Consider the following 15,291-nt stretch of genomic DNA (forward strand, 5'->3'; position numbering starts at 1 on the left):
GTCTAGACAACAGTGCTATGTTACTGAACATTATAGCAACATATGTTCTACAGTAACTACAGTTATGGCATTGTGCTCACCTTATATCACTATTGTGTCACTCTATGAGGCGCTGTGTCTTTTTTCTGTGTTTATTACTCTACTAGTGGGCATGGGGCATTGAGAATAAAGCTATGTCTGTTACATACTGCCCCCAGTGCTCCTAACAGCTTAGCAGCCAGAGGATTTTAGAATAAACAGCACAGAAATGGCACCGAGGATGGAGGTAACAGACACACCTTCATCCTAAGGGTCCCATGCCCACTAGGGAGCTATCAGTAGGTTAGATTTGTTCAACCTGCTGAAAGCTCCCCTTTAAAGTCAGAAAAATATAGTATTTTCAAACAGCATTTCCCAAAAAGCAAAGGTAAAGAGTGTGATACACTACCTGAGCCTTTATATGTTGGTCAGGAGCAGTCACCAAGCTGGCACAGCTAAGCCAAAGCATCACCATGATGGACAGAAACAAGCAAGCAGCAAGAATCCAACGTGGTAATCCGGAGCGCCTACAAAGAAAATTACAAAAGGTAACATTAGCTTCATAAAATGCATATAATACAAGCACAATTTAACACTGCTAAAAATTCAGGAGAGTGAAACTGCCTAAATCACAAGTAGCATGAAATTGCAACAAGCTCTTTCATTGCAAAACATATTGTGTATTTTTCTATTGTTTCAGAAATATATATATACACCATATTTTCCGACATATAAGACGACCCCCAACTTTTCCAAGTAAAATAGAGTGTGGGATAAACTCGCCGTAAAGACTGACCCTCTTCCAACATACACCAAATAAAAGTTAATAAAAAACATCAGACAGCAGTGAGATCTGGTAGGCAGAGAAGGAGGTACAGTAATACTGGTAGGATACAAGGGCAGGCCAGATGGGTGAGAGAGGTGTGTTTTTCTGGGCATAGCGCCACTCTCTTTTTTTTCATACCCCAGACGCCCGCAGCTTGCTCTGCCTTTCCTATGGTCACCACATTTCCAAGAAAAAAAAAAAAATAATTAAACCTCCCCTACTGAATATATATGTATTTTTTAGTGTTTCACAATTTTATTTTTTAACACAGAAACTGACGGACAGACACTGGGTAAGACAGTGGGCCCTGCAGTGACAGGAGAGGCATAGCTGTGATGACACTTTACTCCTGGGTGGAAATGTAAGCTAGGAGGTCCACAGCACGGTGGCTGTATCCACATTCATTGTCATACCAGGAGATCATTTTTCACAAAGTGCTTGTGAGATGAGACAACCTTATCTTCTATGTATCCCAGGATTCCCTTCAGTGGTCCCTCAGCTGCATTCTACACTGCAGCCTTGATGTCTGCATATTTGGTTGGCTTCTCCAAGCGGCCAAGTCAACAACTAACAAGTTGGGAGCGGGAAATATGAGGGCCATACAGTGCACTACAGCCTTGGCTGCACCAGCTGATGCTGAGATGATGTTCTGTCCTGCACCTCTGCCATCACGCCACATCTTTCCAGATGTCATCTGGGTAGTAGTGTAAGCACAGAGTGTGGTCTTGATGACTTTTACAAGAGAAGCAAGGCAGTTTACAAACTTTGTCACACACTTATTTTGAAAGATTTACTAAAAGAAATAACCCTTCTTTCTAACACAAAGACTTAACACAAATACTTTCTTCTCTACTTACTTGGACATGCAGCCCAGAAAATCATGTTCTGACTGTGGGGTCTCCATGTGGGGTAACTTATGCTTCATTTTGGGCTCCTTAATTGAACTCTTCTCAGTTTTGTCATGTACACCTAAAAAAGGACATAATTAGATGATAATTCCTGATCTCTCCAGCAGCAAAAACATTTATATTGGACTGGTTCCATTCTAACAGGAAATAGGGAAGTCTTTAGATTTAATGCCTATGAATAATATAAAGAACCATTCTCATTACCAAAGTGACAGTAGAATGCAATGCATATGTATTTTTAACCCTTTGAGGACCAAGCCAAAAATGACCCAATGGACCGCGCAAATTTAAATTTTTGTGTTTTTGTTTTTTCCTCCTCCCCTTCTGAGAGCTCTAGCACTTTCATCTTTCTATCTAGTTTTCTACTTTTCTATCTACAGGGCCATGTGGGGGCTTGTTTTTTACAGGAATAATTGTACTTTGTAATGGCGTCTTTCATTATGGAGCCCTAAAATTATTATTTATTTTTATAAATTTTTTTAATGAAATTCTTTTATTTGGCAATTAATTATTAATAAAATGGGCTTATTGTGAGGCTCATAACAGTTTTATTTTTTCACCAACCGGGCTGTATGGGGTGTAATTTTTTTTGCCATGATCTCTTGTTTTTATTAATACCATATTTGTGAAGATCGGACGTTTTGATCACTTTTTATAATTTTTTTTTTTTTAATATATAATGTAACATAAAGTAACATGTTACTTCTTTGAGCAGGGAGGAAAGGGGGCGGACGAGTGTGCGCCCTATCATTCACTTACAGCAGCACACTGAGCACTGCGGGATTCCGTGGCGGAAAGGTCCGCCGCGGAATTACACCATGTTTACTCAGTGTGAACTGGCCTCAAAAATCTCTGTGTAAACATACTCTTAAAAAGGGTAATAGGTGACAACAGCAGAAAGATAGCATAAGTATCTACTGGTGTCACAATAGCAGAGCATGCCTAGTAATGTTTCACAGTCATCAGCCCAACTGACTGCATAATAACATAAGGCTTCTATATCACCAGTGAAGCTAACCCAGCTGACAGGTTCCCTTCAGGCTGCGTTCACAGTACGTATATTTCAGTCAGTATTGTGGTCCTCACATTTCAACCAAAACCAGGAGTGGATTAAAAACCCAGAAAAGATCTGTTCACACAATGTTGAAATTGAGTGGATGGCCGCCATTTAATGGCAAATATTTGCTGTTATTTTAAAACAACGGCTGTTATATTGAAATAATGGCAGTTATTTACTGTTATATGGCGGCCATCCACTCAATTTCAACATTGTGTGAACAGATCCTGTGTTTTTAATCCACTCCTGGTTTTGGTTGCAATATGAGGACCACAATACTGACTGAAATATACGTAGTGTGAACCCAGCCTTAGGCTAGGTTCACACTATGTATCTGTGCGGCTGTATTGCGGGCGGTAAATCATCGGCCGGATTTTTCCGGTTCATGCGTACGCTGGAAAGTATACGATATACGGCTGCACAGTGCACACTATGTATGAACCTACGGCCCTATCGTAAACGGACCCGTAAAAAATGAACAAGACCATTGTTTGCGGCTGGAACTGTGCAAATTCACGGCCGTGGATTGACAGGCGGTCCGTACGGAGTACTTCAAAAATAGCCGGCAATAATGCCGAATGCCGATGCCTCTAATAGTTAATATATTAAATTAATAAAACACATTTTCTTTGTAATAAAGTCCCTTTCGTTGTTCAATAATTTAATTCTAACGAATCCATCATTGTGCAATTAAATATACTGTTAAAATAAATATATATATAAATAAATGTATATTTATATATATATATATATATATATATATATATATATATATATATGCAAAAAAGGGGTCCGTGGAGCCTCAGTTACGAGTGGGGAGAGCACCAAACCACCCTGATACGTAGTCCCTCAGGTCCTCACTCTGTTGCGAGCTTTAGGACCTAAATAGGGAAACACCAGGGTTGCCCCTGTGAGTCAAAGTCTAACTCTGTGGCGAGTATAACGACATAAGACAAGGGTTACCAAGGCTAGGCATCCATCCACAGACTGCAGTTTCGGGGTATTTGCCCCTCGTCAGTGTGGAGCAGGATTCTGGCTACTGGGGCAATGATAAATAGACCAACAAAACACAACAATCACTGAACTCAGGGAGAACAGTGAAAAATTCCAATGGAGTACCCATTTACGAGTCTCCATTGATTGTCCCATACAAAATTTAAATATGCAAAAAAGGGGTCCGTGGAGCCTCAGTTACGAGTCTCAAAACACGGGAATAGCCAGATATCCCTCTCTCCAGAGAAGGAAGCCCATTGCCAAGGGGTGCCTCCTAGTGGGGAGAGCACCAAACCACCCTGATACGTAGTCCCTCAGGTCCTCACTCTGTTGCGAGCTTTAGGACCTAAATAGGGAAACACCAGGGTGGCCCCTGTGAGTCAAAGTCTAACTCTGTGGCGAGTATAACGACATAAGACAAGGGTTACCAAGGCTAGGCATCCATCCACAGACTGCAGTTTCGGGGTATTTGCCCCTCGTCAGTGTGGAGCAGGATTCTGGCTACTGGGGCAATGATAAATAGACCAACAAAACACAACAATCACTGAACTCAGGGAGAACAGTGAAAAATTCCAATGGAGTACCCATTTACGAGTCTCCATTGATTGTCCCATACAAAATTTAAATATGCAAAAAAGGGGTCCGTGGAGCCTCAGTTACGAGTCTCAAAACACGGGAATAGCCAGATATCCCTCTCTCCAGAGAAGGAAGCCCATTGCCAAGGGGTGCCTCCTAGTGGGGAGAGCACCAAACCACCCTGATACGTAGTCCCTCAGGTCCTCACTCTGTTGCGAGCTTTAGGACCTAAATAGGGAAACACCAGGGTGGCCCCTGTGAGTCAAAGTCTAACTCTGTGGCGAGTATAACGACATAAGACAAGGGTTACCAAGGCTAGCTTGGGCTTCCTTCTCTGGAGAGAGGGATATCTGGCTATTCCCGTGTTTTGAGACTCGTAACTGAGGCTCCACGGACCCCTTTTTTGCATATTTAAATTTTGTATGGGACAATCAATGGAGACTCGTAAATGGGTACTCCATTGGAATTTTTCACTGTTCTCCCTGAGTTCAGTGATTGTTGTGTTTTGTTGGTTTATATCTATATATATATATATATATTTATTTTTTGACAGTATATTTAATGCACAATGACGGATTCGTTAGAATTAAATTATTGAACAACGAAACTGATTTTATTACAAGGAAAATGTGTTTTATTAATTAAATATTAATTAGTACAGGAAGCTCCATTAAGCCGTTAATTCATATTGCCGGCAATAGAGCATTCTGTACTAATCATCACTTTACTTTAATAAAAACATCAAATGTTTTTTCTAATTATGTTATCACAATAGCATTATTAGAAGAAACATTTTTGAATTATATGTGCGCTCAGCTGATTGGCTGAGCGCACATATAATTAGCAGGTCCGCAGCACAGTGACTTCATTGTGCTGTGGACCAGCGAAGAGACAACATCGGGGTGAGTATACAGCTCTCCCCACCCCCTCCCCTGCACTGCACCCCTCCCAGCAAGGAAGGGGGGTCACTTAGCCCCTTCCTTGCTGGGATGGGTGCAGTCTGACATCAGTCTGGCCCCCAAGGGGTTAAGGGGGATGCAAAACCTCCTCCCTTAACCCCTTGGGGGCCAGACTGTAAGCAGCGATCTGTAAAGATGCTGCATACTGTAAGGTGCACAACACCGCTCACAATGATGGGTGTTGTGCTCCTGTTTGTGTGTTTTTTGTGTGTTTCTCCCTTTTTGTTTTTCAGATATCGGTATCCTGTGGATTACGTCGGATTCGGTGGACTACGTCGATGACCAGCGGTTGTTTGGTGTTTTTTTTTTTATAAAATGGTCAATGAGGGGTGTGGGGGTGTTTTTATTTGAATAAAAATTTTTTCACTTGTGTGTTGTCTTTATTTCTTTACTTTATAAACTTAGTAGTGGAAGCTGTGTAATAGACGGAATCCATTACTAAGTCGGGGCCTAGTGTTAGCAGCTATAAAATGGCTAACACTAACCCCCCATTATTACCCCAGTACCCAATGCCACCAGGGGTACTGGGAAGAGCCGGGTGCCAGTAGTCCCGGAGCGTCAAAATTGGCGCTCGTGGACTGGGCGGCAGCAGGCTGGTAAGATTTAGGCTGGGGAGGGCCTAAAACAATGGCTCCTCCCACCCTGGTGTTACCAGGCTGCTGTCGTTTGGTTTTTAACCCGGCTGGTTATAAAAATAGGGGGGACCTTATGCGGTTTTTTTTTAAATAAATAAATAATAATAAAAAAAAAAGCATAGGGTCCCTATTTTTATAACCAGCCAGGTTAAAAACCAAACGACAGCAGCCTGGTAACACCAGGGTGGGAAGAGCCATTGTTTAAGGCCCTCCCCAGCCTAAATCTTACCAGCCTGCTGCCACCCAGTCCAGGAGCACCAATTTTGACGCTCCGGGACCACTGGCACCCGGCTCTTTCCAGTACCCCTGGTGGCATTGGGTACTGGGGTAATAATGGGGGGTTAGTGTTAGCCATTTTATACCGGCTAACACTAGGCCCCGACTTAGTAATGGATTCCGTCTATTAGACGGCTTCCACTACTAAGTCTATAAAGTAAAGAAATAAAGACAACACACAAGTGAAATTTTTTTTTAATTCAATTAAAAACACCCCCACACCCCTCATTGACCATTTTATTAAAAAAAAACACCAAACAACCGCTGGTCATCGACGTAGTCCACCGAATCCGACGTAATCCACAGGATACCGATATCTGAAAAACAAAAAGGGAGAAACACACAAAAAACACACAAACAGGAGCACAACACCCATCATTGTGAGCGGTGTTGTGCACCTTACAGTATGCAGCATCTTTACAGATCGCTGCTTACAGTCTGGCCCCCAAGGGGTTAAGGGAGGATGTATTGCATCCCCCTTAACCCCTTGGGGGCTAGACTGATGTCAGACTGCACCCATACCAGCAAGGAAGGGGTTAAGTGACCCCCCCTTCCTTGCTGGGATGGGTGCAGTGCTGGGGAGGGGGTGGGGAGATCTGTATACTCACCCCGATGTGTCCTCTTCGCTGGTCTGCAGCACAATGAAGTCACTGTACTGCGGACCGGCTCTTTATATATGCGTTTAGCCGATCAGCCAATCAGCTGAGTGCACATAAAATTCAAAATGTTTCTTCTAATAATGCTATTGTGATAACATAATTAGAAGAAACATTTGATGTTTTCATTAAAGTAAAGTGATGATTAGTACAGAATGCTCTATTGCCGGCAATATGAATTAACGGCTTAATGGAGCTTCCTGTACTAATTAATATTTAATTAATAAAACACATTTTCGTTGTAATAAAATCAGTTTTGTTGTTCAATAATTTAATTTAAACGAATCCATCATTGTGCAATTAAATATACTGTCAAAAAATAAATATATATAAATATACATTTATTTATATATATATTTATTTTAACTGTATATTTAATTGCAAAATGATGGATTTGTTTAAATTTAATTATTGAACAACGAAAGGGACTTTATTTCAAATAAAATGTGTTTTATTAATTAAATATATTAACCATGAGAGGCATCGGCATTACTGCAGAGGATCGCAAACCCCGGTAATAGCGATTCCTGTAATACTGTTTCCCTGCTTTCCCAGATGCATCCAGAGGTGTTTGCATCACTTTCTAAAGATTTTATTTGTTCTTTTTAGTTGAACCAGATTTCCAAGTAAATGACCGTATGTTTTCAGCCGCATGTCTATATTTTCCCACGGTCGTAGTTTCAGCAGCACATTTCCAGCCGCATAAAAAATAAAGCCGCACACATACATAGTGTAAACATAGCCTTAAAGTGTAACTATCATTTGTAAAAACTTCTGACATGTCATAGTGCCATGCCAGAAGTGTGTATCAGTGGTTTACTGTGACCCCTGACGATCGCTAGCTAAAATGAAGGGGCAGTAGAGCTAAGTGGCACGCGCTCGTCCCCTTCATCTCCGCTATAACTGCAGTCTACTGCATTATAATGGAAATATAATGGCTTCCAATATAATTCGGTAGACTGCTTGTATTAGCAGTCCATAGAATTCACCTCTGTATAGTGGAGATGAAGGGACAGAGCGTGCGCTGCTGAGTGCTTCTGCCCCTTCATTCTAGCGATCAGTGTGTGTGTGTGTGTGTGTGTGGGGGGGGGTCTCAGCACCCGTACCCCAACCAATATGCACTTCTGACATGTCTCTATGACATGACAGAAGTTTTTACAAATGATGCCTTTTGTTGATGCACTAATGTTGCATTTTAAAATAGAGAATTTAACAATAATTGAAAATCAAAAGGGTAAAAAAGGTTAGCAGGGACCTGATGCTTTCTCTGATATTCACATTATTATGATGTCTTACACTGTACCTGTGTGGGGTTTCAGGGTGTTAAATCGTGCAGAAAGCCAAGTTTTATCAGTGACTTCAGATCTTGGAGCCTGAAGCTCCAACACTGGGTATTCTACTTCTGGCTGTGACTGAAAGAAAATTACAAATTTATTGAGCTAAAAATACCGGACAAGCATTGTTGTTAGTAATTCAGTCAGAAATGACATCATACCTGGAACACCACAACTTTCCCATCATCAGACTGCAAGTAGAAAGTCCAGGTAGAAGAGATGAAGCTCTGAGCTGAATTTACAATGTCACTGCAGAAGCCAGAGATCAGGTCAAACATGGAAAAGGATGTAGGAAGTCTGAGATCCAGCATCTACATTTTATAGAAAAATGGAACACTGTCAGATACTAAATAAGACATTTCTCCAGAAATGCAGAGAATAGCACTGGACTATTGTTAAAATCAAACTACTTTCCTTATTGTAAGCTTTTGGAGCAGGGCCCTCCTCTTGTTTGAATTATTTATTAGTTTGTTTCAAATGTTAAAAGTTTAGATCTGTTGGGGTCTGGGTGTTCAGACCCCCACCGATAGCTAGAACCATTTAGACTCACTGTTCTCCCTATCTTGCTGTGGAATACAGAAGCAGGCCATCTCCTGCAAGAAGACTGGAAAAGTAGCAAGCCATAGAGTGAAACGCTCAGCCGAGCTCTTCTCCTAGCTGTCTTTAACGATACGTCACCCCAAACCTGACCGATCAAAGCTTTTGACATGTCTTTTTTCCCATTGGTTATGTCAAAGATGGTTGTGGGGTTGAAACATAGCTTACGTGTTTAGATACCTAATACATGGCTGGAAAATTATTTGCACCTTCCTGGATGCTGTTGGTGTTCTTTACTTGTAATGTCTGTATGACATGTCAAACATTTTGTGAAATAGTGCTTGAAAATACTGTTACGGGTACACCACCAATTAGCAAAAATTATGTCAATTAGTCTGTCAGAAGCCTCTAAAGCCATCACAAGGCACAGACAGATATATGAAAGGTACCCCCCTTGACAACTTTCTAACAGTGTAAGCAGTTTGGAATGTGAATTGCAGCTGACAGATTTCCTTTAAAGGCACAGTCAACTTGGTGTATGTAAACTTTTTACCAATGGGAACAGTAAACTAAATAAATTTGTTTGGCCAATCTAACCAAACAACTGAGGCAAGTGGCCAGGGCTGCAGCGCATGTCCTATTTAAACAGCAGTTCATGCAAATGGACGTGCTAATACATAACTGGGATGACACAGGCGCAGAAGCTGTGCCTGTGCCATCTGCGTGGGGGGGGGCACGGTTGACAGTGATAGCCAGGCACCCACAACAAACGCTGAGATCAGGGACAAGCCCGGATTGCGGTGTGGTACTCGACCGGTCACTTGCTAAGGTTGTTACCGGTGTCGCCACTTCTGTGGTGGTTAATCGGTTTTGTACAGCTCAGCCAGTGATGGTAATGTTTTGACGCCAGTGCTAGTCCAGCACAAAGGTGTGATGTTAGTATTTGTTTTATACATGGCTAGTTTGTACTGTTCTCCAATAGTCGGTGACCTGCAAGGCTGTGATGGGTCCCTTTGGCTCCTGTCATGGTAGTCCTGAGTGGCAAACGACCCACCCGGACTATCTGTACCACCACCCACAGAAAGGGGAAAATGACCCAAGGAGTGTAGTGGATTTGTATAGGTGCTGGTGCAATGATGCAATAAGTCCTAGAATAAATATAGTGGTTTTACTGAACAGTCTCTTGGAATACAGAATACTTTGGCAGCAGATATCTTGATATAGACTTGTGTTCACTGGATCTGTGCTGGGAGATACTCGTAAGTGCTGATATAATAGAGGTAGGTGTAGTGGTATTTGTATAGCTGAGAGTTGAGCAGTGAAGAGAAGAGGAGTTTGTCAAGGGAGTCCCAACCCAAGGTAGTTAAATGCTCTGTCAGAACTTTAGAAAGAAGAAGACTTGAGAGATACTTGAGAGAGATACCTGTGTTTAGACTATGTTGTCTGACCACCTTCTGCCCTACAGTCTCGAGGTACTCATCTTACTAGGGTGACACAAGCCCCAGTCGTGGTTACCTGGCTAAGTGTCCGAAATTTTCCGTTGTCACCTGCGCTGCGAGATAGAGTACATAGACCTTCATTACTGTAGCTTTGCTCTATCCGGGTCAGTTCCTCTGTAGCTAGGATACTGCCCTGCACTGTGTAGAGTGGTTCTCAGCGTGGGCTGGGTTATTCCCCGATTTGTCCTCCTTGTGCCGTCTAGCACTGCATAATGTAGATAGTTAGACTAAAGAAACTGAAAGTCTCTGGTTGCTTCATACACGTGTGTACTGACTCCCCAACACAGCTGGACTGTCCTTGACAGGGGTCCTGGGAGAGCCAGACCCTGGCTTAACTACAGCAGGAATGCCTACTCTGTGTGTGTCTTCCTCCCACAAGAATCTGAGGTAAACTGGCGCTACTCTTCCTACAACCAAGTGACTACTTCCTACAAAGGTGTGTAAGAGCCCCTGTGAGTGGTGGAAACGAATGTGTACAGAAGAATAGTGATAAGTATAAGAGAAGGAAGTGTCTCAATTGGTCAGCAAAATACATAACATAGAAGGAGTAAAGAGTAACCCTTTGTTAACTACAGTTGTGCAATAGATACAGGTTTACAAACAAAACACTGACATGTGGTGGTGAAACCGATAAATACCTTCATCACCACCTGAGTGAAAGGCTTTTGCGACAGGTGTGGTGAAATAAACACCTGTGGTGGGACACCACAGCTGTAGTTAACCCTATAGCTGCAGTGAACAATGCAGTATCTATAGGGTAAAATAGAGGAAGAATTCTGCCTCTGTTCACAATCGGGGCTGTGTGGAGCGATCGCTCAGCCCCAATGGTTCCTTTCCTTAGGCCTCCTGTGTCAGAGCTACAGTGGTTGATCAGGATCGGCCTAAGGCAGAGCCTAATCAGCTTTGCCTATTACAGGCAGATCAACACTGCAATGTAAGGTGCCTGTAGTCAGGCAATCAAACAGTGAAGTCCCCATGGTGTTACATCAAAACCAAAGTATGCAATTGAAAAAAAAAACCACACAAATACAGTACACACAAAATCCCTATAGCCATAAATGTAAATTGGTCCTGAAGGGGTTAAAGGCATTACCTCACAATCAATAGATATACCCATCCATAGGATAGGACATAACTAGCTGATCAATGGGGTTCAACTGCTGGGACCCCCACCAATCAGCTAGCTCATGGATAGGGGATAACTTCTGAATGTGGGAGAACCTTTGGGTTGCGTGAGGGAGAAATATAACCAATGACCAATTAGAAATTCTGCTTTCCCTGCATCATATACTGTCCAGTATAAATTTTACATGCAACAATTATTTCTGTTACCTTTTCCTTCTGGCTTTCAACTTCAATTAGTTGTTTTCTACAGCCTGTTGTACAGCCATACTGTTCATCCGTTTTTGAATAGGCTTCAGCACATGCTGTAACAGAAGGAAAATGAATGCGTAATATAAATGCAAGTGGTAAATGAATCTTCTGTTTACAATGCAAAATTCATGTCTAAGAAATTTTATTTTGGTAGACAGACTGATTTACTGATCAAATGTAATCACACAAACAGCAATGACTACACTAAAGTTTAAGACATCACTTCAGATGAAGCGATTGCAGGTTCTTAAAATTACAACATATTCTATCAGGTAATAACTGACATGTTTGAAGTAATGCCATGACCCTTGTAGAAAATTTACACAAATGTATCTCTCAAATATTAAAGGGGTATTCCACTCAAATGTAACTTTTGATATGTTGCTGACCATTAATTAACTATAATAATAATAACTATACTGTATAACTATAACTATATAACTATAATAATAAATAACTATAACTTATTAACTATATGTAATTATCTATTCAGTCTCCTCTCAGTTCTGAGCTGCTGCTTACTGCTGAAAAAAAAATCTATGTGTGAATTTTTCTCTCCGTCTCCTTCTCTCCTCGTTCTTTTGAGACGAGTGAAGTAAATAAGTCCATTACAGGCTTTAGCTGCAGATAGTTACTTGTTTATATCAGCCGTCTTGGAAAGGTAAGGGGAGGAGGGGATAAAGAGAGAAGAGCTGCCACACAGTGTTTTGTGTCTTCAGCAGAATCAGCAGCTGGGGAAAGGAGACTGAATACATAATAAGAAGTATGAAATGAATTGTTAGTCTGACCATGAGCAGCATCATATGAAAAGTTATGTTTGTGTGGCTGTGTCATTACAGTGCCACAAATATATTCAAACACTTTCATTTTTCTATCTACAGGGCCATGTAAGGGCTTGTTTTTTACAGGAGTAGTAGTACTTTGTAATGACGTCTCTCATTCTACCATAACATGTATGCTGGAACCCCACAAATATTATTTATGAAGATATAAATTGGTGAAATTGTAAAAAAGAATGCAATATGGTAACTTTTGGGGGGTTCCTGTGACTACCTAATGCACTATATGATAAAAGTGACATGAGACCTTTATTCTATAGGTCAGTCCGAACACAACCATATGCAGGTTTACACAGATTCTCCAATGTTTTTTTTTTTTTTTTTTTAAATGAAATCCTTTTTTATTGCAATTAAGTATTATTAAAATAAGCCTATTGTGACTCTTATAACGGTTTTAGTTTTTCACCTACGGGGCTGTATAGGATGTAATTTTTTGCACCATGATCTCTAGTTTTTTTTAATACCATATTTGTCTAGATCAGACGTTTTGATCACTTTTTATAAATTTTTTTAAGTATACAATGTAACAAACAAAGAATCAATTCTGCCGCTTTTTTCCCACTTTTCATTTACGCCGTTTGGGATGACTATTGTTATATTTTAATAGATCGGACAATTATGCACGCCACGGTATATAATATGTTAATTTCTTTAATTATTTTTATATGTTTTATTTATATAATGGGATAGGGGGTGATTTTAATCTTTATTGGGGGAGGGGCTTTGGGGTATTTTTAAAAACATTTAAACTTTTTATTTATACACATTTTAAAGCGACTCTGACCCCCCCAAACCACTTGTACCTTCGGATAGCTGCTTTTAATCCAAGATCTGTCCTGGGGTCCGTTTGGCAGATGATGCAGTTATTGTCATAAAAAATGAATTTTAAAATTGCAGCCCCGTGCCCTACGGGCGTATCTGTGCCTTAACTTTACACCACCCCTCTGTCCCTCCTCCCCACCATCATTAGGAATGCCACTGGAACATTTACTCCTGTTAGAACATTGCACAGGTGTCTTAATGATCAAGCCCATGTGCTGTGGTAACACAGGTGGTGAATAATAGGCAATCTGCCTGGAGCATTCCTAATGATGAGGAGGGCGGGGAGGAGGGACGGAGGGGTGGTGCAAAGTTTGGGCACAGATATGCCCGTAGGGCACAGAGCTGCAATTTTAAAAGTAATTTTTTATGACAATAACTGCATCACCTGCCAAACGGAGCGCAGGACAGATCTTGGATTAAAAACAGCTATTCAAAAGTACAAGCGGTTTGGGGGGTCAGATTGTGGGTACCGAGTCGCTTTAAGTCACCTTAGGGGACTCTTATATTACCTGCCTGTGGCAGACTCAATGGGCAGAGCGCTGATCGGACCGCATGGAGGAAGGTATGAGACCTCCGGCGGTCCGACACGATTGGGACCCCCTGCAGTCACAGGAGCTACTCCTGTCACTTACACTTAAACGGCGAGGGGTTAATGACAGGCTGCAGCGTGATCAGTGCAGCCTGTCATTAACTGAGAGGGCCCGGCTACTGAGTGCAGCCGGTCCCCACCTGCTATGAAGCTTCATGGCACATCAGGAACTCAGGACGTACGGGTACACCCAGAGTCGTCTGGTGACAGGTGGCCAGGGTGTCCCTATACGTCCTAGGTCGTCTAGGAGTTAAAATCAATGCCACTCAATTCTTATGACTTCCACTAAGGTCTGTGAATGTAGAATATTCACTTTTATGCTGCGTTTACACGAAGCGATAATTCGCCCAATCGAACAAGTAACGATTTTGAAGTAAAAATGTGTTTTTTATAACGATCAGCGTTTAGATGGAAAGATATATCGTATGCAAAAATCGTTATTGTGGTCGTTTTAAGGTCGCTGAAGCCCATCCCACACATAGGGTGAATCGGTGAAAGACTGTTTACATGAAGCGATTTGGAATTTTTTAGCGAATGACCAGCAACGACTTGAGAACATGTTGAAAGATCACAATGAACAATTTCTCGCTCGTCGCTTGATCGTTTGCTGTGTTTACATGAGCCGATTATCACTCAAATACTATCGTTATTGCAAAAATTAGAACGATAACCGTTAAGTGTAAACACAGCATTAGTTTATTTAATATTTTCTAGCCTTTTCTAACTACCCAGACCTTAGATGATTAACAAAATTATTTTACCAGGTGCACAGGTGTGGCCCCACCAGTGCATATAGGCACTGCACCTGTGAAAACAGTGCTTACTAAAAAGCTACAACCCCTTCATTCTGCTAAATTCGTTCCATGTGTTAGAGCCCCTTCATTAAATATTAATGGCCTATTTTAAAGATAGGTTATCAATATTACAATCCTTGAAAAAAACTTTTAAAGGGGTCGTCCAATTAACAACACCCATCACTTATTTGCAGGAGTGTTAGGCTCATTTGTCTTTGTCAGGACCATAGAAATCATTGGAGAGGCTAATCGCATGTCCACTGGGGACCTGGGGCCCTTGTTCTTGTGATCAATGGTCCCAATGGCCAAATCCTTACCAATCAGATTCTCATCACCAAGCCAACAGATAAGCGCTGGTGGTGGTAAAAATCCCATCAAACGTAAGACTATAAATCTCTTAATATTATCTATAGTTACCTGACTCGCACTCAGCTCTTGTAGTATTGAGGTCCGCAGTGACATCCACAAAATGGCAAATTGAAAAAAGTCTGCACCCTCTGTAGCAGGCACCAAGGACATCATCCTGTTGGAAGACAAAGGCAGCTTGAACATTTGTAGTAATATTCTCTTAAGTTTATGTAAACTGTAACAATCAGACA

At 41.4% G+C, this 15,291-nt stretch overlaps 1 protein-coding gene across 1 annotated transcript in view; it reads right to left on the reverse strand.

The window, feature by feature from the left end:
• Window positions 1-15,291, reverse strand: part of TMEM59L (transmembrane protein 59 like) — a 57,600-nt gene that overhangs the window by 2,390 nt on the left and 39,919 nt on the right. Inside the window, exons 2-7 of the mRNA XM_069962478.1 lie at window positions 15,110-15,215; window positions 11,607-11,701; window positions 8,400-8,549; window positions 8,208-8,316; window positions 1,702-1,813; window positions 428-545 (exon numbers count right to left, since the gene is read on the reverse strand). Of these exons, the coding sequence (XP_069818579.1) occupies window positions 428-545; window positions 1,702-1,813; window positions 8,208-8,316; window positions 8,400-8,549; window positions 11,607-11,701; window positions 15,110-15,215 (690 nt within the window). The remainder of the gene's footprint in view (window positions 1-427; window positions 546-1,701; window positions 1,814-8,207; window positions 8,317-8,399; window positions 8,550-11,606; window positions 11,702-15,109; window positions 15,216-15,291) is intronic.

The sequence above is a fragment of the Dendropsophus ebraccatus genome, chromosome 3 (genome assembly GCF_027789765.1).
Source record: "Dendropsophus ebraccatus isolate aDenEbr1 chromosome 3, aDenEbr1.pat, whole genome shotgun sequence".
NCBI classification, from domain to species: Eukaryota; Metazoa; Chordata; class Amphibia; order Anura; family Hylidae; genus Dendropsophus; species Dendropsophus ebraccatus.